Source organism: Botrytis sinoallii (assembly GCF_014898435.1).
Source record: "Botrytis sinoallii strain Bc 23 chromosome Unknown BSIN_019, whole genome shotgun sequence".
Lineage (NCBI taxonomy): Eukaryota > Fungi > Ascomycota > Leotiomycetes > Helotiales > Sclerotiniaceae > Botrytis > Botrytis sinoallii.
In genome coordinates, this window is record NW_024066046.1 from 345,719 (window position 1) to 369,132 (window position 23,414).

General features: G+C 44.1%; 7 protein-coding genes across 7 annotated transcripts; 4 read left to right on the forward strand and 3 right to left on the reverse strand.

The window, feature by feature from the left end:
- Positions 1 to 524: 524 nt before the first annotated feature.
- EAF02_009302 (uncharacterized protein) lies at positions 525 to 6,446 on the reverse strand (the record flags this gene model as incomplete). The annotated part of the gene is made up of 6 exons (XM_038905350.1): positions 525 to 1,841; positions 1,890 to 3,361; positions 3,409 to 3,653; positions 3,701 to 6,108; positions 6,163 to 6,290; positions 6,347 to 6,446. The coding sequence occupies 6 exons, from the start codon at positions 6,444 to 6,446 to the stop codon at positions 525 to 527; spliced, it is 5,670 nt and encodes a 1,889-aa protein (XP_038754803.1).
- Positions 6,447 to 6,827: 381 nt separating this feature from the next.
- EAF02_009303 (uncharacterized protein) lies at positions 6,828 to 9,035 on the forward strand (the record flags this gene model as incomplete). The annotated part of the gene is made up of 2 exons (XM_038905351.1): positions 6,828 to 8,644; positions 8,792 to 9,035. 2 exons carry the CDS (start codon positions 6,828 to 6,830, stop codon positions 9,033 to 9,035), a joined length of 2,061 nt encoding a protein of 686 aa, XP_038754804.1.
- On the reverse strand, positions 9,032 to 10,321 carry EAF02_009304 (uncharacterized protein; the record flags this gene model as incomplete). Its single annotated transcript, XM_038905352.1, has 3 exons — positions 9,032 to 9,163; positions 9,260 to 10,040; positions 10,092 to 10,321. The coding sequence occupies 3 exons, from the start codon at positions 10,319 to 10,321 to the stop codon at positions 9,032 to 9,034; spliced, it is 1,143 nt and encodes a 380-aa protein (XP_038754805.1).
- A 2,106-nt stretch (positions 10,322 to 12,427) lies between these two features.
- Positions 12,428 to 15,947, reverse strand: EAF02_009305 (uncharacterized protein; the record flags this gene model as incomplete). Its single annotated transcript, XM_038905353.1, has 4 exons — positions 12,428 to 13,645; positions 13,690 to 14,831; positions 14,903 to 15,131; positions 15,201 to 15,947. The coding sequence occupies 4 exons, from the start codon at positions 15,945 to 15,947 to the stop codon at positions 12,428 to 12,430; spliced, it is 3,336 nt and encodes a 1,111-aa protein (XP_038754806.1).
- Positions 15,948 to 18,395: 2,448 nt separating this feature from the next.
- Positions 18,396 to 20,112, forward strand: EAF02_009306 (uncharacterized protein; the record flags this gene model as incomplete). Its single annotated transcript, XM_038905354.1, has 3 exons — positions 18,396 to 18,525; positions 18,593 to 18,809; positions 18,864 to 20,112. The coding sequence occupies 3 exons, from the start codon at positions 18,396 to 18,398 to the stop codon at positions 20,110 to 20,112; spliced, it is 1,596 nt and encodes a 531-aa protein (XP_038754807.1).
- Positions 20,113 to 20,947: 835 nt separating this feature from the next.
- On the forward strand, positions 20,948 to 22,120 carry EAF02_009307 (uncharacterized protein). The gene is made up of 3 exons (XM_038905355.1): positions 20,948 to 21,263; positions 21,507 to 21,612; positions 21,745 to 22,120. The coding sequence occupies exons 1-3, from the start codon at positions 21,112 to 21,114 to the stop codon at positions 21,829 to 21,831; spliced, it is 345 nt and encodes a 114-aa protein (XP_038754808.1). The 5' UTR covers positions 20,948 to 21,111; the 3' UTR covers positions 21,832 to 22,120.
- A 224-nt stretch (positions 22,121 to 22,344) lies between these two features.
- EAF02_009308 (uncharacterized protein) lies at positions 22,345 to 23,339 on the forward strand (the record flags this gene model as incomplete). The annotated part of the gene is made up of 2 exons (XM_038905356.1): positions 22,345 to 22,614; positions 22,995 to 23,339. The coding sequence occupies 2 exons, from the start codon at positions 22,345 to 22,347 to the stop codon at positions 23,337 to 23,339; spliced, it is 615 nt and encodes a 204-aa protein (XP_038754809.1).
- Between the last annotated feature and the right edge of the window lie 75 nt (positions 23,340 to 23,414).

The following is a 23,414-nucleotide window of genomic DNA, read 5'->3' on the forward strand; positions in this document are numbered from 1 at the left end:
TATATCTGAGCTGTGCTGGTTTGGGAAGGAGTGATCAAGCAAGGAGACGTTGGAAAATTGATGAGGGGAACGGCTGATTTGTACGCGAGTGCTTGATGTGGTGGCCGCTAAACTCGAGGACTGCAAAACACTACAGCTAAGATTGCAATGAATCCAAATCAAGAATATATTAAGAATAAGAGTATTCCACCTCTCTGGTACTTAGCTCAAGATTCAGGTCACTTGTTATGATATTACATGGCTCACTAAAGAGGTACAACAGAACATGAACGTGTTGCAATGTTTTGTATCTTTTTTTCTACATTATACATAGCTGTTTGAATAAAACCATAAACGGAAATTCCCACTCATCAAATCATATCATAACTCTCCCTTTCCCAATAAACAAAACAATTCTGAACGCCCCTATATATCTTATCGCACACCACCATTTTCATATATAAATCATTTTCTCTACTTTCGACTCCTTTTATGGCCGCCTCTTCTAATCTCCAGATTAATCAGACCTCTCAACCCATCAAATCTCATAACGCCTTAACAATACTCCTCTCATCAAACAAATCTCTCAACAACCCCTGTCTACAAGCCTCCCAATCTGTCGCCCCCATTCCATACGTACTCTCAAATGCAAAAATGCTCAATTGACTGAAGAATGGCCTCAGGACCTTCGCGACTAATTCATCTTTCCTCTCCCAAGTACCTTCATCATTGATTCCAAATCCACCTTTCGTTCTCCCCAACAAAGGCCTCCTCATAGAATATTTAACTGCCTGGGAAACTGCGACTGAAGATGATTCTAGTAATGCGGCCGTATTAGTAGTTGTTGCTAGTCCTAATTCTTCACTCAATTCGTCTACTAAAGAAACAGGTCGGAAAGAAGAGGGACGGTAAACGGCGTCAATAGTGTCGGTTATGAAGAGCCACTCGTGGAGCTGAAAATCGTCAGGTGCGATGCAAAGTAAAGTGTCTAGTAATTTGCAAGCTTGTAGGATAGAGTAATTATTATAGGTGTCAGAGGGAGTACTGTGATCAGGTGCCACAACCGATGAAATAGCCACGTGAAGCTCTGCATTGATGATAGGCCACAGTGTTGCGAGATGAATGGCCGAAGTCTTAAGCACGAGTGCACGAAGAAGCAGAAAAATATCTGCACGAGTGGTAGAAGAGGGAGACGATGTCGTAGTTGCGGAGAGAAGTTCAACAATCTTCTCTTGCATGATAGGGAGGTCAGTCACGAAGTTATCATCCATGGTAGCCAGAACCAGGGTGGCGATGCGGCGGAGATTGAGTTGTGACTTTCTATCTGCCTCAAAGCGCGCCGAAGTTGCTCCAACGCCAAACACGATACCAGCTGTAGAAGGTGCGACTAATCGCGACAATAACTCCGGCATTCGTTCCTTGTCGCTCAATGCCCACTGTCTGAGCAAAGGCAGCCAATCACTTTCAATGAGACTGACGTTATTTGCGAAGAAGCGAGAATCGTTGAATGCATCTCCAAGATCTTTTCTCCACGACTTTTGCGTGTTAGGTAACCTGGAGAGCTGATATAGTAGCTCTAGAGTGCTTTTCGAAACGTTATCTGGAAAGGATCTGGACTTGAAGGTTGGTCCGATGACACTCGATGAGATGACATTCGCTGCATTCAGTATTCGATCATTTTCAACAAGTATTTTGGGTAAATTTGGCGCGATAGAGGCTAAAATGTTAACTACTTCATCGGATCTTGATGAGGGGCGAGATGAAGATGGCCGCTGATCAATGTCTGTCAACTTTTCTACACTCTCCGAGAAGCCCATAGGTCTAGTTGTGAACATTGCAGTAAGTAATCGAAGGAAAAGATCCTGAGATATGTTAGTTTTTATTCTCTTCAATAATCAACTTGTACTCACTCCCAACTCCCTTCGCATCCGACGCTGTTCTCCGAAATTGGTATTATCGACCTTCACTCCTAGAATGGCGGCAAACTCCAGAAGACTTGGGAGAGTCTGTCGATGTGGAAATGGATTTGCCAATAGATCTTTGAGGAAAGTCATACAGTCGACCCAAATCTCATCCATGGCATCATCCTCCAGTGATCTTGCATAGTCCACTAAAAATGTCACCAAGTCTGTATCGCTTAATGAGGATGTCAAGGTCGACTTCCTTGAAGGATCCAGCGCACTTGGGTTCGTCCTGCTATATATAGCGTTGAAAATTGCAGGAATGGTATGTTTTGGTCTTGAGCCGTCAAGAACATGAAGGAGATTGAAAATAGCCGTAGGGCGAGAATCACTACCCTTGGAAGACCTTTGCCCAATTTCAACCAATGTCTCTAAGCATTCTAATGCCTCGGCTGTGAAAAGATGCTCAAGCAGTCTCCGAGCTCGATTCCGCATGCGTAATGATGTGTAATTGAAGGAGGCAGTAGATTCACTATCCTGAGCTCCATCTTGACCGCCCCATGACCAAATGAGGAAGCAGATTCGAACAGCATCTTGGAACGAGAGTAGTACAGTTAGGCGGTTGTTAGCAGTTATGCTTCTTGCTTGTGGAGTTTCCGAGTTGAAGACACCAGAAACCATATTTCCAAAGAATCCTTGTGGTTGATCAGGACTTTTAGTAATGGGCGCTTTTGTTTCATCCTTCAGTAATCGATCGTGCCCTTTGGCAAGTACGAACTCGAGGCCATTGAGCAGGGATATCAATGTGGATTCTGGAGCCGTGGATCCTTCAGAAACCGTACCTGAGTCTTTGAATGTGGTTTGGAGATTGGTAAAAGTTTCTCCAATTTGGGAGCAGAGTGTTTCGACTAATGGTATAAGGATTTGAAAAATTGTGTCAGAGTAAAACGGTAGACATTCTGTCAAAAAGCTAACCCAACTATCTAGAACTGGTCTACTCGAAGCGGCCTCGAACCCTGCCTGTAAGCACTTCACCAATGATGGTGGTGGAGGAGGTAGGAAAGGCCCTGTGTGTTCGCTCTGGTCAATTGCAAGCGAAGAAACAGATGCATCGTCATGTTGAGTTATAGAAGTCATAGTGGAGCGCTTTTTGAGAGTAGGCGATGCCGGCGGCAGGCTGACAACAGGTCGAATCTTCAGAGCAGCATAGACAACATCTAAGAGCAGAACCTGAATAAAGGGATCGGTCCCAGTCAACGAGTGGCTTAATCTCTGAATGAGAACATGTTCTAACTGAAGCTCCCCTAATGACAAAGAGTATGGACTCAATAGTATTTGGTGTAGAAGAGTTAGAGCAGTACGATGGAATTGATGGATATGTGGCTTTCGTTCCAAGTTTTCTGGTTCATATGTCCCCGAAATGGCTTGTAAGCACACATGCAGAAAGAACTCTAGGAGTGTAACTTCATCGTCTCTACCAGCTGTAGCATTGTCAGCACAGAACCAATACATGATAACTCAAACTTACTTATCTGGAATAAAGAGCGATGAGATCTGTCAGTAGAAATGCTGTTGCGAGCAAGTGCTGCCCATGTGGTATCGGAAGACCATCGCAATACGTTAGAAAGTGTTTGAAGATAGTACAAGCATTGATCGAGATCATCGTCATCTGCATAGATACGCATGTTATGATGGGCTGTGGTCCCAGCATCCTCGAATTTTGTAAAAAGGAAACTATAATTCGAGAACTTCGCTACGAAAAGATGAAACAGCCTGAGCCACAGTAAGCATTAATCCTTAAATAACATAAACGCACGTACCTGTCGATGCCAACAAGACTCTGCAGCCAAATCCGAACAGTCATAAAAAGTTGTGTTCGTTCATCAAGTAGAGCATCAAGCAACAGGAAAAGAGGTTTCGCAAGCATAACTTCATAATTTCCAATACCAGAAAGTCGAGGTGTATTCTTGATGTCAGTGTTGGAGCTACGACGATCAAGGTGACCGGCATTGTCTTGGAGTGAGTGTGTCCATAATATGCTGAAGCTCCGTCCAGGGTCAGCATCTCGAGATGCATATGTACCATTCAGATCATGTTCTATCATCAAATTGCATATCGAAGCTTCTATATCGTGGTTATCAAGTGTGAGTGTTGTTTGTAATTGCCAAAGGCTTCGAACAGTCTCAACATGATATTTTGGATGAGAAGCAGAAAGATATGACCAAGCCAATCGAACGAGAGGATCTACGAGATTGGATAGCTGTGGCAATGAGATGTAATGATTCGAGTAAAGACTGGTGCAAAGAGATACGATTGAGGTAAATGTGAGAAATGGAAGTTGAGATGGCATGCTCAATTTCCTTTGCATAGACTCTAGCAGTCCCGGAACATCAAGACTTCCAACCCTGGATACTTTTGAAAGTATCATTACGAGGAGCCTAGTTTTGAGACCAGCATCAGCACTTGACTCTGAACTTGATAGACTCTCGTTAACTATGCTACCGCCTTCGCGGACGAGCAATTCGCTAAGGTCACGAGCTGAAAATGGTGGTGGAAATGCATCTAAATTGCCTTGTTCCTGGACATAGAATGTCTTCATACTGCGTATTATCTCGGTATTCGAAAGAGATTTGATCTCGTGTTCATCATGTCTGACCATCGACTGACCGGTGGAAGGCCGCACCTGAAAAGCTCGTTCTGGAATGAGATCGATCAAATCCATAACAAGATTTAATGCTAATTGCTCAACTTCATTTTTGACGCCAACCGTCTCTGCGCGCTCCTGCATTCTTTCCTTGGCATCTTCCAGCATACTTAAAATCGTCAGAGTTGTTAATGGGGCGTGTATCAGCAGCATCTCTTCTTCTCGTACGTTGAAATGGTTGATTATGAAGGTGACGAGGGACAATTTATCAATTTGCTCTTCAGTAGACAAATTTCCAGGAGCTAATGCCTGTGCAATCAACCCAACGATTTCGCCCCAAATCAAACCACTTTCAACACCATCAAAAAAGACACTAGCACTTCTAAGAACTTCAGCAAAGTCGGCCTTGCTCACCGCTTTACTCTTATAGTCTCGAACACTATTGACAACAGGTAGGAATATATCAGGAACGACAAGTCCCCCAATCTCCCATCGATCCATCAAGGAAAGACATATTCGAAACGGCCGGGCTTTTGCAATGGGATTTATGGCCTCTCGCTGTATCAACTTAAGCAAAGCTTGTGTGAGTGGATGTAAGCCATGGGCTTCGAAGTACTGGGTCCTTGAAGAAGTGTGCGACCCAAGAGGATCTCCAGTAACCGATGTTGGTGATTCAGGACCATTCTCATTTTCATGGCCAACTGGCTCTGGCCCTAAAAGCCATGTCCATAGACGTCTATTCAAACTCATATCACGTCGAGTTACAACGCCAGCAGCGGCCGTGACAAGGAGCTCGAGATCTTCCGGTTTGACACGTTGTTGCAAAACATTAGAATGTAGAGGTAAATGCGTAACCAGGAGATCTAAAAATCCGCGTTGAATCAAGATTTGCTCATCCCCTAAACCAGCAGCGAAACATCGTAGAAGAAGCCCAGGTTCAGGCGAGGTAACAATTTCCGCCAATTGAGATTGATTCGTATTCGAATCATTCTTATGAGACCCATTAGACGAGGAATTAATTTGCTCTGAGGACGACTGTCCGAGTTTTGGGAGATTTCGGTTAAGATAGGCCAATGCTCCCAGACGACGACCATTGCTCGTTATTGCAGCAAGAAAGAAACATTGCCAGAAATATTCGTCACCACTGCTATGGTTCTGTCCCAAATCCTCGGTTCCGGAAGGTCTGACAGAATGTTTAAACCCATCAAGCAGCTTCAAGGTACGTTCAAACTCATCACTGTTTTCTTCCTCAAGACCAGGTAACAAAGCAAGTATGATTGCTTTCAAAGCTGGCCGGAGTGATCGTCCATCAATTTTAAGGAGGTGTTTTTCTAGAAGTTCAAGGAACGGGCCCCTCACAGAGAGGGACGCAAATGACAGAGTGGTCGATAACCCTGGTAGATAGAGAGGTAAATCCTTAGATAGTTCATCTTTTCCTATCATCGAGAATATATATCCGTAGACTTCAAGAGCTTTTTGGTGTACACCTGAAGGCAGCGAAGGATTTAAACACTGAGCAAGACGTTTTGCGACAATTGCTTTGGATGGGACAGTAGCTATATTGGTAGGATGTGCTTGTAACGACTATAATTATTGTCTCAGTATGTTTCTTCTGTTCACATTCTTGAGACCACACACCTTCAATAACCTCCCCAAGAAAGAAATATAATCCGCCCATTCCTGTAAGGCTGTGTCAAACAGCGAGAGCGAGCGATCGACGCCGGATGCATATCTGCGGAATGCTTTATCTTTATTCGGGGGCTCATCTGTTACAATCTATCAGTTCTGCCATATGCAATAATATAAGAATTGAGAGCTTTACCTCCCCCCAACTGGTTCCTCCACTTTCTCGGAACTGGTGATGCTCTTCCTGAGCTCGCAGGAGACACCGACTGACGGCCAGAGCTTGGCTCAAGGGCCATGATTCTTGTGGCACTTCACAAAAGTAGATTTGAAGACGCTTTGCATCTTTCGATTGTTGTTATTTGCAATTAATTCATGAATTCATGACGTACGCGTGGCTTCTTTCATCTGTCGATTCAATGTGCCTCTCTAAATTCCCAAGGCTGACAGGTTGTCGCTAAATTCCATCATTCAGTGGAGTGGCTCCAGCCCTGCCCGCATAAACTACAGCCTTAAATATCCCTGTTATATCTCGAGAAATCCAAAAGTATTCACAACCATTTGTATAGTGGTAAGTTACTATTGCAAGTGCAGCATGAATATGCTGTATACAAATCAGTTATAAAAATTAATGTGAGTTTACCGTTTAGTTGGAATACCCCCTTCCCCGCAGGGACCTCATGGGAGCTTCTCCTAACCTCTCGGATGCAGCTCCCAATGAACGAGCACATGCAACAAATAAAGGATCTCCGTCTGCGAAAGCGACGGTCAATCATGCTACGACGGATGCGATGACCGGTGAAGATGGATCCACGGCCTCAGATGGCGTGAATTACGATACTGCTTCCGAAGCCCCTATGGAAACACTCGACACAAAGGCCCCCGAGGTTGTTGCAAACAAAGATGATACCTTAGATAACGATGATGCAAAAGAGCGAAGGCCTCCTCTGCCCCCTAGACGTCCACTACTCCAGACACCAGAACGACCCAGAACTTCAGGAGCTCCAAAGCGACCGGTATTACAGTCTCAGCCTACCACGGCATTATCGTCAGTCGACATACAGACATTATCATTCCCCGATGGCACAAGAGGTACTTTTCCTACACCGGTCAGCCGATCGGTATCGGAAACGAAATTAGGACATGGTGTTTCTTCATCAGTCTCATCACTAAGCAAGAAAAAGAATCTCGAGGGAAGTGACAATGATGATAATGCAAGCCTTGTGAGTTATGCGCCAACCTTAAAGGCGAATGGAGATCTTGCAAGTCTACTTGATGATGGACTTAACGCGCAGAGCCCGGCATGGAAATTGTTGAATTCACAAGCGGATCATGGGGAGCCGATTGACGAGGCAGAGGAGTTTGAGGATAATTCTCTTGTACATTTCGACCGCGAATTCGACGAAATAGGGGAGGTTGATAGCAAGGGCGGCAACGAAGAGGAATTACTTATACAGTGGAAGTCAAAACTCAAGCATTACTTGATTCTCTCCTCCGCCGGAAAACCTATATACAGTCGCCATGGGGATCAAAACCTTATCAATGGCTACATTGGGATTATTCAAACGATCATATCATTCTACGAGGGCTCAAAAGATCCCCTTACAGGATTTACTGCAGGCCGCACAAGATTCGTGATCTCAACCGATGGACCTTTATATTTTGTTGCTATCAGTAAACTTGGCGAGAGTGATGCTCAATTGAAGGGTCAGCTTGAAGCGTTATATATGCAGATTTTATCAACCCTGACCTTACCAACTCTCACACATTTGTTCTCAAACAGACCAAATACAGATCTTCGCCGACCTTTAGAGGGAACTGAGTCCTTACTATCATCACTCGCGGACACCTTTACTAAAGGCTCTCCATCTGCATTATTGTCTGCGTTGGAATGTTTGAAATTGCGGAAGTCCCAGCGACATGTTATAAACAATACTCTGTTGAAAGCACGAACTGACAAGCTTCTTTACGGGTTGATTGTAGCAGGTGGTAGGCTTGTAAGTGTGATACGTCCTAAACGACATTCGTTACATCCTAGCGACCTCCAACTCATATTCAACATGCTTTTCGAAGCCGGTGGGGTTCGAGCTGGAGGCGGGGAGAATTGGATTCCTTTATGTCTCCCGGGATTCAACAATCGAGGATATCTCTACATGTATGTGAGCTTCCTAAGCGTGGAAAATGGCGAACCTATTAAAGACAATGTCTCCGAAAACAAAAAGGGTAGAACGGAAGACGAAGTTGCAGTGCTACTCATAAGCGCTGATAAGGAAAGCTTTTTTGAGCTTAAACAAATGCGCGACGACGTGGTCAATCAACTTGAAAAGAATGGAAGTATGAACATCATTAAAGCTGCCGTTCGCCAGGGACGTCCAAAGACAACTGATATTGCTCCTGGGACGCCCTTGCGACATTTCCTATACAAGTCTCGAGCAAATGTTCAATTCACAATGCCATCATTTGATCCTTATTACAACAACCTCGTCAATCGTCGAAGGTAAGATATAATAGTCCATTTCTTATCATTATTATATGCCAAAGCGACCGTGTTGTAGAATACTGCAAAGTAGCTATTAAGGGTATCGCCACATGCCATCAATTATAAGCATCGTAGATAGCCACAAACCACTAACACCAACCTCAGACTGATGAATCGATATCAAAACCTACACTCCGCAACCCACAAGAAACATTCCCATCTTAAAGTACTCCATTGCGTCTCCCGCGACAGTATATCCCTCGCTTGGACAACCCCCCAGTTCGAATTCTACTGTGTAGCCGGTCCTAACGCTTCACGCGCGGGTTTGGCTCAAGGTGCCAACAAAATAATTCAATGGGTCAAGCGTGAAGAAGAGCGCGTGTTCATTGTTGGTGGTGCCGTGTTCTAGGGTCTTATTCGAGCAGTGACACTTTGTCTCCTGGCCTTGGCTTCGGCCTTGAGATTCTTAGCAGTTAACATTAACTCATTCATTTGGCCTTCAGCGCATTGTCCTTGGTCATTGAATTCGTCTTTACACTGAAAGCAGGAGCAAACAAATTAGCTTCTTCTTGCGCAAACCTTAATGTACCTACCTAATGGAAAAATCGCAACCACAAATAAAAACAAACTTACACAATCAAGAACGCCATCGGGATATCTTGCCCTGTTAGCGATATTCCGTTCTTCCCTTTCTCTCTCCAGCTGTTCCCTCTCCAACCGTTCCGATGGACTCTCCTTTTCCTGCGCATCTATAACATTCTTTCTTCCAATCCGAGGCAGTGTCCACCTTCTGCCTTTTCCCTTTTTGTCTTCCTCCTCCCCTTCCCTTACCTTGTTGAATAGTGCAACCTCGCCCTCACTCTTATTTCTCCTCTTCTCTCCATCATTCTCATTTTCTTTGCCCTTCCACCTTCCATTGCTCGTCGAATTTGAACTCCAGGAAGGCGAATTGAACACAGGCATAGTTGATGACGTCTCATCAATTTCTTCGCTCTCTTCCTTTTGTTTTGCCTTTGCCTTCTCTTTCTCTTGCCCCTTTCCACTCCCCATCCGTCTAAACCATGGAAATCCACCACCAGATCCAACTTTAACACCAATTGATCCATCAGACGCACGAGACTTGGAGCTATCAATCGCTCCACCACTTACTGGAGGCGTCACTTCGTCCGTCTCCCTTTGGATTCCTTTCCCTTTGAACCTCCAAAAGCTCATCCTCCTTTCAGTTCTACCTGGACGAGCGTGTTCTGCAGAATTATCCGCACAATTCTTGGCCGTAACAATCTCCTCGTCTTCAACAACCTCACTCACGTGCTCCGTAAACTCTGCTGAACCCGGGCTCGGAATGTCTGCACCTTCCACTATCACTCTCATGTCTGGCTGAGGGTTTCGCCGATATCCTTCGATAGGATTCACGCTATTCGTTCGTTGTCAACTCGAATCCCCATTTCTATTATTGTTCATCGACTCTCCCAGCGGCGATACCGGTGATCCAGGCGGCGTGACTGTACTGGCAGTGCCTCTCGTTATATGATAATCTGCAATCAACATCGCAGAATTGGACACAGTGCCGGAGGATGGAGGTGTAATGGCATCCGTAAGCGTTGAGTGAACAATAGTAGTGTCGACTCTAAGTCCTTGGTTCTTATTCTTTTTGGAGCCGAAGATAGGTCGGTACATTTGCACTATATTTGTCATTTCGATGGTGGGTGGTTGTGTGCGATAGTGGGAGACAAGATAGAGTAGGAGACTATCAGGAAAGGTATGAATAGATCTTAAATTGTATCGAGGAAGAACGGATGTGATCGAAAATTCTTATGTATATAATCCAACTGCTATCTTCATATATAACAGACGACACAGTGGTAAATATAGAAGAAATAGGTTGATAAAGTATATATGAAGCCCAAAAACTCGGTATATGCAATCAATGTTATTTAATATTCTCTCAATATGGAGGAAGAGGATCAAACACTCAGGAGTTGGGGAAAGGGGAGATATAACTGTCTCCTCTTCCCCGCTCAAAACTATGTACTGGTACTTAGAACTGATCTTCATCCATCACAACAACTAGATAATAAAAAATGACGTCTATCAATCCCCTCTTACCTCTAACACACATACAAACACAAGCTAAACTCCCAACAAAATTCAACATCCAATCTCCTTCCTTTCTTTTTCTTGGCTCCTATTAGCTATGAAATACATCTATGTGTTTAGAACTTTGGACAGATATCAGTATTCTAGAGTTTATCATCAAGCATCGCTTCAACTTGCAACTTTCTCAGATTCATGCCCCATCTCCTCCGCCTAAACTTTTCTGCAGACCCATGTACAGGAGGGGAAAGTTTTTCATGAGCACTATACTACAATGGACAATCCATCACTTAGTACATAAAGAGGTACTCACAAGTTATCCTGTCAGTACTACTCCATCCATCTATCCATCCATTAACCTCCATCACCTCCCATCAACCCCCTCTTTCTCAAATCCAAGTAATCACATACCCAGTATACAAAATTCACCCCTCATACCAAAATCCCAAAAGCTTACTCCGTCCATCCATCATCCATCATCCATGACGCAGCCAAGAACCAAGAAACAGCAAACTAACCATCAACTAACCATCAAACTACCAACAAACCAGCAAGCACATCAAGATTTCAATAAGTTAAACACCTTTTTTCTTCTCCTATCTTCCCATTCTTCTCACACCCAATCTTCCCAACAACAAAGACTAAAATCCCAGTATTAGTACAAACCAATACAAACCAAACGAAAATAAACTCAATATAAAGATAGCTAAATTAAACTAAACTAAACAGAGCATAATAAAACAAAATCTAATCCACCTCCTTTTTAATTAACACTTGAACCAACCAATCAACCCATCAACCAATTAATGACAATCTAACCTACCCTTCCCTAACCAAACTTACCCCTCCCCTCCCCTCCCTCTCCCCCAAGATATACTATATATACTATGTATACCCACTAAACCATACCCAATACACCACACCATCACCAAACCTCCAACCTCCAACGTCCAATTCTCCAAACCTCCAATCCCCAACCCTCAAACCTCCAATCCCCAATCCTCCAACCCCTCAATCTCCAACTCCAACCTCCAACCTCCAACCCCCAAACCTTAATCCAACAACAATTATCTAGTAACCTACTACTAACCCACTAACCTCCTAACTTGCAGATCAACTTCACCCAAGATTACCTAGCCACCTAGCATAATTAGCTCAGAACACCACACGGAAACTTTTACCGAGACTTAAGCTTGTGGATCATCTTTCTTTAAGTTTTAACCTCTGTTCATTTTAGTACTGCATACCTTCTAGACTAGACTAGACTAGCCTAGCTTCAACGGCCGTGGCTTTGCCTTCAATAAATAATTGCGTAATGAATCCAAATTGCACAAGACGTTTTCTTCACATTATGACTTGATATTATCTCGGTTCTCCCTCACTACTACCTAGTACCTGCACCTCAAAATACAAACTACAGCGACTCACATAAACCAATGCAGGGCCTTTCTATCGTAATCATATATAATATTCATTAACATTACTGTTTTCTTTCAGTCTAATTTGTTTCCTATCACCAGTGAGCTAAAACTCCACCCCCTCCCATCCCATGCAAATCTCGGCCTTGACACGCCCAAACGCCACCAGCAAAAAAAAGAAAGAAAAAAACAGCCAGACTGTATCTTTCCTCCAAAACCGGATGACAAGCTCAATACAAGTATCACAAGCTAAATATCAACAAGGCGACACAGTGCCATGCCCAGAGAATCATGCACTAGCCCTTGATCTTTCATTACCATTACTGGTTGTACTTCGCGATTTGACACGAGCCGAGATAGCAGCTCGAGCTCCACGAAACCATTCAGAAACTTTTGCTCGCAACCGATGTCCATGCAGCCTATGCTCTGAACGCCGAGGATTTGGTGAATCTATGAAGCTGGTCCTCGTGGCATTGAGATCAGCGACGGACTTGACAGCTAGAGGCGATTGGCCAATCCCTCCAACTTGATCTCTCCAGACTATGTCATCACAAGAATATGATCCATTACGAGCTACGTATGGCACACCAACGCGAGCTCGAAAGTTTGAAATTCTTTTTCGTAAACCATGACCACCATTGCGATGAGAACTGTCATCGGAGAAAAAGCTTCGGACGTCAGTGGGGCTCGGCAAGTTTCTTGATAGATCAGCATGAGGCACGCCAAGATTCAAGCGAGAAGACAAATTCAGCGATACTTGGCTTGGCATCATCTCAATAACATCTCCAGAATGTTGATCACTATTCGCACTAGGTCTCCGTGAATGAAGATGCTTACTAACTTGCCTGAATATATTGTCAATTCCACTGGTAGGCGTAAATAGATCTTTCGGACATGAGACGTGCAGATCGTTGCTAGATCTGGATTGGTCATGGACTCTTACAGTTCCGGAAGCTTCTGAGCCTGTAGCTCTGATTAGTTTCAATTTGAGCTTAGCAGGCTTTAAATCTCCGCTTTGTTCTTCTTGGCTAATCGGAGGTATATTACTGTCCTGCGAACTAGCCCATGAGAAAGTCTCCTCATGTTTTCGTGCCTGAAGATCCGAAGATGATGCCTTCTCTGCAACAGAATTTCTAACCTTCAGCTTCAACTTCATGGGCGAAGAGCGAGGGCCATGATTCTCTCTAGATGGATCAACTTTATGTTTCTGAACTGGGCTAGAGATCAATTCAGCTTCTTCCGTTGACTTTTTGAGCTTCTCCTTTTCTATAGAAGAATATATTTTAGGTGGGTCGATTGACGATGAGCTCACTGCATATTCCTCGATTGTTCCAAAATTCTTTTTTGGGGAAAATTCCGAGAGATGAAAAGGCATGTCAGCATCCGCAAGAGCAGACCTCCCAGGCACTGCCAATCCACGAATTGAAGAGTCGGGTATTTTGGGGAGAGATTTCATAAGCTGTGGCACGCTGTTCTTCAATTTCAACTCCCTTGCTGGTGAGATAGGCTTGGGTGCTAACATTGGAGACTCAGATCTAGGCATGATCTTACTTGGAGCTTGATCACCAAGGCTTTGAAACTCGGGTGGCCTATAGTCGGGTAGCTTGCCCTTTCGATTCGCCCCTCATGAACTTGAAGCCCATCTTCGAGGCTTTTATCAGTAGCCACAGTTTGAGCACAACTTCGCTCCGATTTCTTGATCAGCGATAAGGGAGGGCTGGTACGCTGCACCGAGGGAGGATCAAAGTAAGAGTCTCGAGGCAGTGTTGGCGACATCATAGGAGTTCTCCGTAGTCCAGTATATTCATTGTCAAAGGTGTTGGATCGACCAGCATCATCGGTCGAAATCAGATCGGCTAATTCATCAAGACCATTGCCAATGGTGGAGAAGCCACTAGATCTGACTTTGCTTGTACGCGCAGAGTTGAATTTGGACGAACCGTCACATTCATTTGTATCCTCCACTGGTTGCTGAAGCTCTGTGCTATCCGGAAGACTTTCAAGAGATTGCTTTCCAGACGTACGAATAATACCTTCGCCTGCATCGCCTTTAGTAGAGGTTTGTTGTGGCTCGATGATCGATGGAGAAGTGTCTAGTTCACCTGCTATTTTCGCGGTTGGTAATGATGAACTCCGTTGTTGAAGTCCGCCTTTTGGAATCATATTACCAACTTCTCTAATTGCAAGCTCGGTCTGCTTGACTTCAACTTCCTCATAGTCTGAGGTAATCGTGACTTCAAATTGCGGTGAAGGGTGTAGGCCAAATGCTCTCGACACCCGTGAGCTCAACTCTTGAGCATTGGCACCTAAACTTGATATATCTATAGAGCTGGCATCATCAAGAACACTGTTGGATGGCGCAGAGTTCTCACAGTCCCTTGCGCTGATACTAAGTGCAGCTCGAACATGACCACCATTATTTGGAATCCCACTTCCACTTTCTGCACTGTTCTTCCTCATAGGATGTCGAATTATGGTTGAGGCCGATGATGATGCACGAAGATGATGGTTATTATTTGCATTGAGTCTGGAGGGAAGACTATTTGCAAGAGGCCGAAGTGCTGAACTTAAGGGTCGATCCTCGTGAATTGTCCTTTGCAGTTGGAATTGCGGTGGAGGCTCCAAGTTTGACCGATTCTGGGTTTCCACCTCAAAATCTTCCGTATAGTCATAGTACAGAGGTGATGGTTTTCCTGGCGTATTTGTTGCCGATTGAGACAACTCGGCGGGGCAAAATTGGTAGTTGAGGAAAGACTAAGTGTACTTCGAGCTGGAGATGTGTTAATTGAAGATGGGCCGTTGCGGCGTTGCCAATCTGGTCCAACCATTCCATTTCCCTGTCGTAGGTTAGGACTTGGCGTACGCCTCCTTGGTGAAGGTTGACTTAACAATGAATGAGTCGATCGATTCGCGTCTGGTCGTAGTGACAATGGTGGCGGTACTCGTTTCTGGGCATATAAAGAAGCTGGAGAAGATACGTTTCGGACCGCTCCCTATTGCACAATATCAGTCAGAAGATAATTTGGAAGCAGTGATTTAATAATGAGAATTGGGCGACTAACATGAGGCATTCGATCAATCTCTGCACGGCGACTATAGTCTATTCCACCGCCGTCAGTGAGTGCGGGGGAGGAAGGTCTGAACCCGGGCCTCTTCAGGCGTGTTGGATATGCGAATGGCGATCGAGGTCGTTGGACAAGTGCAGACCCATCCTGCTGACTACGAAGGCTGGCGTAGGATCTTTGGTTAGAAAGAGTATATGGTGATTGGGATGCTGTTTGGGTCATGGAATAAGATCGATAATCGGGATCCTCAAAACCCCTGTTACTTGAATTGACCGAGTTAACGCTGGCAGAATCATATGATGGTTTGACTCCCCAGGAACCCTTTCTTGTGTAGGAAGGTAGTCGTCTTCTATCATCAACAGCGGGCATCCCATACGGCGAAAAAGCTGGACGTGATCTCTGCGGATCAATATCTCTGTAACCTCCATTGCTGCGTCGTGGCAATGCATTGAAAGTTTGAGGCAAGCGTGATGGCTTGATGGAGAATAAACCGATATCCCCTGTCTCGGTTGTAGTTTTCAGCATACTCTCAAAGCCTTTTGGTAACGAGGGCTGATTGATGCTATCTTGAAAGCTCCTGATCGAGGATCCATTGCGTGTTGATGATCTGTCAAAACTTGCCCTCTGTCGCATAGGATTGATCCCGCTTGGACTCAGTGAACCATTGATACCGCTGCCAGCACTTACACCACTGAACCCTCTTTCACGATTTATTGGCTGTTTTCCTGGTGGAACAGTTGCCATTGTGGATACATTTGATGTATGTCCAATGGATATGATTGTTAATGGATTGAGAATAAGATTTAATGAAGGAATTAATGACTCTAGAAACAATCCAGAGAAATGGTATGCAGATATGAGGTAAGGTTAAAAAGAAGTGGCAGAAAGTGATTCGAAGCTGACCAAAAGATAATCCTCAGCCTGTGAGAATCTGTAGATTTACAGATGATGATGAGAAGGGAAGAAGAGGTAGTTGAAGATAGCACTTTGACAAACAAACAAAAGGGTGGAAGAGAACAAGCATCTGATCGTTGACGGGAAGTCGGTACTGTTGAAAAAGTGAAAGGGGAAGGAAAAGTACATGAGGGTCGAGAATAGGGAGGGGGGGTGAAATCTTAATTGGGAAGGATTGGATGGGAATGACGACTTCTAAATCTGGTCCCAACACTTTATTACCTCTCGAATCTCAAGACTCTTTGAAAAAATGGATTTGAAGTAAAGATAGGTCCACCGTCATCAATATCAATCTACAATTCCATAGGTAGCATTAGAAATTGGTTTATATGCATCATCTCAACCTCATATCATATCATCATTACACCAGCACCTTCATTTTACCCTGTCCGGAAACTATCCGGAAATTCTGCTCGGAAGTAGGTATCAGATATATGATCTTGATATCAAGTCGGGATTTGACAATATCAGGAAGTTCTCTTTTATACAGCTTCCTGGGCTCATAATGTATGATCCTCTCATAAGCTTTTGACACATTGGATGATATATCGTTCTTTTAGAAATCATTTTCCTCCTTGAGACATTTAAGGCATCTTTGGATTTGGCGTTTTCTCTTTATCAACAATCTTCTTATTGTACTCATGTTTCGATGTCAGATATATAATTATCATGAGAACCTTTTCATTCCTCCGTTCTAAGGAAAGTTGGAAAGAAATGCATGATAATCTTATACCTTTTGTACTTACAAACAGGCCATCTCTACCAGCTTTAAGACATTGCCATGATGAGTATCATAGAGACGGTGAAAGTTCACTGTCAATCGGGATTTGTCAAACTGTGACAGAGATCTGCATTTTACGCAGGAGAGTTGTGTGTGTATCTCATGGATAAAACACTTCTTGATGCTTCCATGGCAAATTGAAGCTACACAGGCTTTGCGAAATCTGTGGTTAGTGTGAGATATGTCTAAACTTTGACAAAGGTTTACGACAGGCTTTCCGACAGAAGATTATGCGCTACTCCTAATCTATCAAATATGCGCCGGAATCCAACATTGCTGGATGAGCCAATATTGTGTATTGAAGTCACGGGTGGCTATGAAGAGTGGCTATGAATAGACTGATCAGTAATCCGATCTGAAAAATGTTCCATTGTTTCAGATCACAAGGCATACTTGAACTCGAGCTTTTTGGCTTACGCAGAATGCCCGAGTCATATCCATCAGCGGCTACCTATCCATGATTGGTGGACTTTCAAAAAAGTATGGATTTGTAAGTGAAGAGACATAGGGAAGAGGCTTGAACCGAATTTGTAATTTGTAAGTGAAGAAGCAAAGAGGCAAAGAGGCAAAGAAAAGGGGGCTGAACCCATCCTTACCTTGACTTACGCGCCTCGCCTGCCTCCTTCAGCTGGGGTTGGCAATTCATGATATGATAACTGTCGATATCTACGTACATTTACATACATCCATAGTTCAAGGATAGACAAAAGGTTCAACGAGTATCAATCGTGCTGATATGAGGGTACCAGAAGCAGAGTTTATGAGGTAAGGTTGGAGATGTATATTTTGGAGTTTAAAGTACCTTCCTATGGATGTCACTCCTCTCCTTGAAGAAAGTCTAACCAGCTTTGCGGATCAATAGTTACCGACAGATCATCACTGAAGGCGGGGTCAAAAAAGGGGACCAGATCCATCTTGAATGTTTGATATGCAATACAAAGTCTCAATATTGGCGACATAACATGTGATTGATGAGAGAAAAGCGATAATGATATGTTGTCCTTTATTCATTTTTGGATTTCTAATGGTCGAAATGATTCAGCCTGATGTTATGTATGGGTTAAATTAGTCTTGGTACATGCTACCCAGAAGGGATATTCGGCATAACATCGCTCTGTGAATCTGTGAACCTGTAATCGTACACAAAAATACTAAAGACACGCTGTTATCTTAATCACTAGCGGGAAGGCTGATAAATTCACAGTAGCCGAATCATCGAATAAAGAGAACACCTCTCCTCTTCTTCCCCGAATCAACACAATCCATTCTTTCTTCTAACAACCACCTCTTTTTTTTATTAAGCAGACGTAAGTTTCCAATCATCTCGTAATTGGGGTTTCTAAAAGTTCCCTTGAATCGGGATACTCTTATTTACACCTGCGCATCTCACACTTTCACATTGGCATCCCCCTCTAACGCATTGACACCATAGGCCCGTGAATTGAAATACCTTCAATATGCGTTATCTACAATGTGTTGCCTTAGCTTTTGCATCAGCTGCAATTGCATCGGCTTCTGATGTCGCTTCCCTTACCAAGGAAACATTCCCAGATTTCATCAAGGAGAATGATTTGGCCCTTCTAGAATGTAAGTTTCTCCAATATAATGCAGCTGCCTCTCATATGAACCACCGACTAATACTTTTATTCTCTAGTTTTCGCACCTTGGTGTGGTCACTGCAAAGCATTGGCCCCGGAGTATGAAGAAGCTGCTACAACATTGAAGGAGAAGAATATTGCCTTGGCCAAGGTTGATTGCACAGAAGAAGCCGACCTCTGCCAAAGCTTTGGTGTTGAGGGTTACCCAACTCTCAAGGTCTTCCGTGGCCCAGAAAACGTTTCCCCGTATTCTGGAGCAAGAAAGGCCCCAGCGTGAGTAGAAGTTTTCCATTGCCAGCAATATTAATAAACTAACAACGCATCTAGGATTGTCTCATACATGACCAAGCAATCCCTCCCCGCCGTCTCCGTCTTAACCAAGGATACATTGGAGGATTTCAAGACCGCCGATAAGGTAGTTTTGGTTGCATACTTCGATGCTGAGGACAAGACCTCGAACGCCACCTTCAACACAGTCGCAGAGAAACTCCGTGACGACTACCTCTTCGGTGCCAGTAATGATGCCGCTTTGGCAAAAGCCGAGGGTGTTAGCTTCCCATCCGTTGTTCTTTACAAGTCATTCGATGAGGGCAAAGCTATCTTCCCAGATGCTTTCGACGCTGAGGTTATTGAGAAGTTCGCAAAGACTGCGTCTATCCCCTTGATCGGCGAAGTTGGCCCAGAAACATACGCCGGATACATGGCCACTGGAATTCCATTGGCATACATTTTCGCTGAAACCCCAGAGGAGAGAACTACTCTCGCTGAGGCTCTTAAGCCAGTCGCAGAGAAGCACCGTGGTGCCATCAGCTTCGCAACCATTGACGCAAAGGCTTTCGGAGCTCATGCTGGTAACTTGAACCTCGACGCTGACAAATTCCCCGCTTTCGCTATCCAAAACACTGTTGACAACAAGAAATATCCTTTCGACCAAAGTGTTGAGATCACCGAAGCTTCCATTAGCAAGTTCGTTCAACAATACGTTGACGGAAAGGTTGAGCCAAGCATCAAGTCTGAGCCAATCCCAGAGAAGCAAGAAGGCCCAGTTCAAATCGTCGTCGCTCACAACTACGATGACATCGTTTTAGATGACAAGAAGGATGTTTTGATTGAGTTCTACGCTCCATGGTGTGGACACTGCAAGGCTCTCGCACCAAAATACGATATCCTCGCTGGCCTTTACGCTGATGCCGGTCACAATGACAAGGTTACCATCGCCAAGGTCGATGCTACTCTTAACGATGTTCCAGATGAGATTCAAGGTTTCCCAACTATCAAGTTGTACAAGGCCGGTGACAAGAAGAACCCAGTTACCTACAACGGTAGCCGTAGCATCGAAGATTTGATCAAGTTTGTTAAGGAGAATGGCCAACACGAGATTGAAGTTACCTATGATGAGAGTGCCGCTGCTTCTCCAGAGGCAGAGAAGCCAATCGCTGAGTCCTTGGCCAAGCAAGCAGAAGCCGCTACTGAGTCTGTCAAGAGCGCAGCTGAGGAGGCTAGTGAGACCGTTTCTAGCAAGGTTGCTGAGGCCACCGAGACCGCAGCTGCTACTGAGGACCATGACGAGTTGTGATTTGATTTCGAAAAGAAATTTTGGGTTTCTTCTGTTTCATGTATCTGTAGCTTAATCGCAACAGATATTGGGGTTGGGGTTCTTTAAATTGTTAAGGCAATAACATTGGAGCAATACTGGAGCAAAATGAGAATTTTTTATTTGATTATCTGATTTTTACTCGTGATAAAATTATCGTTTGAACTATGTAGATCTTTTTATCTTAACCACTTGTTAGAGAAACACCTAGGTACTTATTTAGGTTCTGTTAGAATATACGAGGGCATGTCTTTAATAATTGCTGGATCCATGCGCAAGTACTTTTTTATATCAAAACTCATTATTTTAGAATTCAATATTAAATCAATCAATATTATTATATATTTGAAATTTTATAAAATAACAAATTTTTATTTAAAATTTAATAATATAATTTTAGTTTTTATTAAAGCTTTCAATTAAATCAAAATTTATATTGAATTTTTAATGTTTAAAATTTCTATAAAAAATATACTTATTTTAAAAATCAAATTTCTATAGAATTTTATTATCAATTCAATTTAAAAATTAATAATTCTAATATCAAATTAATTATTAATTAAATCTCTTTATATTCTTCAAATTTCAAAGTTTTATAATGAATATTTGAATTATTATATATTTATGAATATATAGAATAAAATATAGTTTTGGTAAGAAAATTCGGTTAAATTTCAGCCCGGTATTCATCAAAGACATGCCCTCGTATATCAGAAGTGATTTGATTGATTGGTGCTGTAAATCGTGAAATCACCCCGCATCGCTTTAGCCAAAAAATATTCGCGCCTCAGGAAGTTAGTTGGTCGGCCGGGGAAAGCTCCAAACAAAAGCTTGATCTTCAACAAAACATACGAAAGAGGTCGCTTAAAGAACTCCCGCACCACGACGTAACAAAGCAATTGACGGCATTTTTGATCGACAATCTGTTTTCACACTATCAACCACGATATTGCGAATCCGGGACATACTATTACAAACACAATGGCATCGCGCATCTTATCACCAGCGAGCAGAATGCTTCGCGCACCAGTAATGGGAGCTACCAGAGGGTTTTCAATGAGTGCGAGGAGAGCAGCTCAGATTACGGAAACTCCTTTGCCAGTTAGGAAGCCGGTTGGGGCCTTTAGAGGAGGGTGAGTTTGGAATTTTCTTGTTTGGGAGATTGGTTTGGTGTGGAGGGGAAGCATGGGAGGGGAGTGGTCTAAAGTTCGGCGGGTTCGACGGGTTCGACGGGTTCGACGGGTTCGACGGGTTCGACGGGTTCGACGGGTTCGACGGGTTCGATGGGCTCAACGGGTGTGAGGGAAAGAGGGGAAGAATATAGAAAACGATACAGCTAGATGGAGATGAAAGCTAATTTGTATGGGGATCTCTAGATTGACTGGCTTCTTACTCGGATCAACATTAGCCGGTGCGGGAGTTTACTATTATATTCTCGAGGAATACAAGGTCAGCAATGAGTTGTTGACAGAGGATATTTATGTGAGTTTTAGTTCTCTTGGATCTTTGCTATTTGGTTTGGAGGGAATGATGTTGCGGGCTAGGGGGGAGAGGGAGGATCTAATGATAAGAAGTGGATTGGATGGAAACAAGGCTAACCAAGGCACAATACAGAGTCTGCAAAATTCAGTACAGAGAGTTCACACATATGTTCAATCGCTAGAGGAGAAGCTTGCAGATTTGGAAAAGAAGAAGAAATAAGCGAAGAGAGGATGTCAGTGGACGAGAAGGAATTGGAAAGGCGATTGCGAGGAAAATGCATAGTGCGGGAAGCTAGGAAGAGAATGCAAGCAGAAGGAGATCGTGTATAATATCCGAAATGCGATGCGATGAGTCGATTTGACGAATATCTTTGCGAGCTGCGAGCATAATGCTAGGTTTATAGGAAATAAGAAACATCTCCAAGTACCTTATAATGATTTTATGTGGTGGGGTGCTCAAAGAAGCTTCTTTGGAGCAATGTAAAGCTTTGAGTTGTAATGCTGAGATTTGAATTTGACTGGATCGCATAAAAACAGCTTTAGTAAATGTGTTCATTAATTTTTTCAAAAATAAAATAAAAAAGTCCTGATATTCCATGACTTCCATATCTCGCAAAACCTCACCATCCACAACATTCAGCCTCGCCTCGCCCTCTAGAAACAAAACCTCACCAACTTTTTCCATCTATTCCTTCACGTCTCTTCACATGCTCTACAAATCTCACACCCAAATATGAATTTCGGCGTCCTTGAAATCGCGCCCTCAAAATACGTTCCAGCCCCAGGCTACGCATACGTACCCGATGTATCCAATGCGCCGCAAATAGGATTACAGCCTTCGGCGCGCCGCGCGCGCGGCCCAGCTGGTGCGGGATTGGGTGCGGAAACGACGAAGAAACAGGATGCGAAAATTCTGAGAGAGTTGGCGCAGTTGGATAGGGAGAATCATAGGGATGTTAATATACCGGTTACCGGGGGCGGGAGGGGGAAGGAAGGGGGAGAGGTATGTGATTTTCTTGGGGGCTTTCGGGGAGAGGAAGAGAAGAGAAGAGAAGAGAGGAGAGGAGAGAAATGAAGCTAGATATATATATATATATATGTGTGTGCAAATAAATACTAATATAAAGCACAAATAGGAAACCAAACCAAACTCACCCCCTCGGTCCGCAAAATCCTCGCCTCCCAAAAAACATTCGCAAACCATCTCTCCGATTTCGAAGCCCTCTCCTCCCTTCCCACGTCCACAACCTCCGCCCAGCAACCCCCTCCCCCTCCCCTCTCCACCCCCAAAGTCCCTCACGCCCCCGGCTTCACCAGCACCGGAAAACGCAGCCATAAGAGAAAAGAGCCCCTCCCCCCCGTCATCGACCCCCCCAAGCGCAGCCACAAAAAAAAAGATCCCAACGCGCCCGCCATTTCCACACCCCTACGAACCATGAGCACGAGCACACCGATGATCAACTCCGAAGCGGAAACAGCAGCTGCAGTGAGTTCCACACCTGCGATATCCACGCAAGCAGAATCCACATTCGCGCCGTTTTTGTGCGCGTTGCCGCCCCCGAAACCGCACCCCAGAGATCACGATCCGTTGCTTGTTTCGCGCGTGCCGAATCTGCCGAGTGTGCAGGAGATGCAGAGGTTGTTGGAGGTGCCGCCGTTGAGTTATGTGGAGGCGAGAGGGGGCTGGACGGAGGAGGATCGCAGGAAACCGGGGAGAGTGTTCTGTGAGGTGTGTGGGTATTGGGGGAGAGTGAAGTGTATGAGGTGTGGAGGGAGGGTGTGTGCGTTGGATTGTTTGGGGAC

Coding starts and splice junctions, on each gene's coding strand:
- EAF02_009307 (XM_038905355.1), top strand. CDS start 21,112: ATGGCATCGCGCATCTTATCACCAGCGAGCAGAATGCTTCGCGCACCA. Junction 21,264..21,506: donor GTTGGGGCCTTTAGAGGAGG/GTGAGTTTGGAA, acceptor GGGGATCTCTAG/ATTGACTGGCTTCTTACTCG. Junction 21,613..21,744: donor TGTTGACAGAGGATATTTAT/GTGAGTTTTAGT, acceptor GGCACAATACAG/AGTCTGCAAAATTCAGTACA.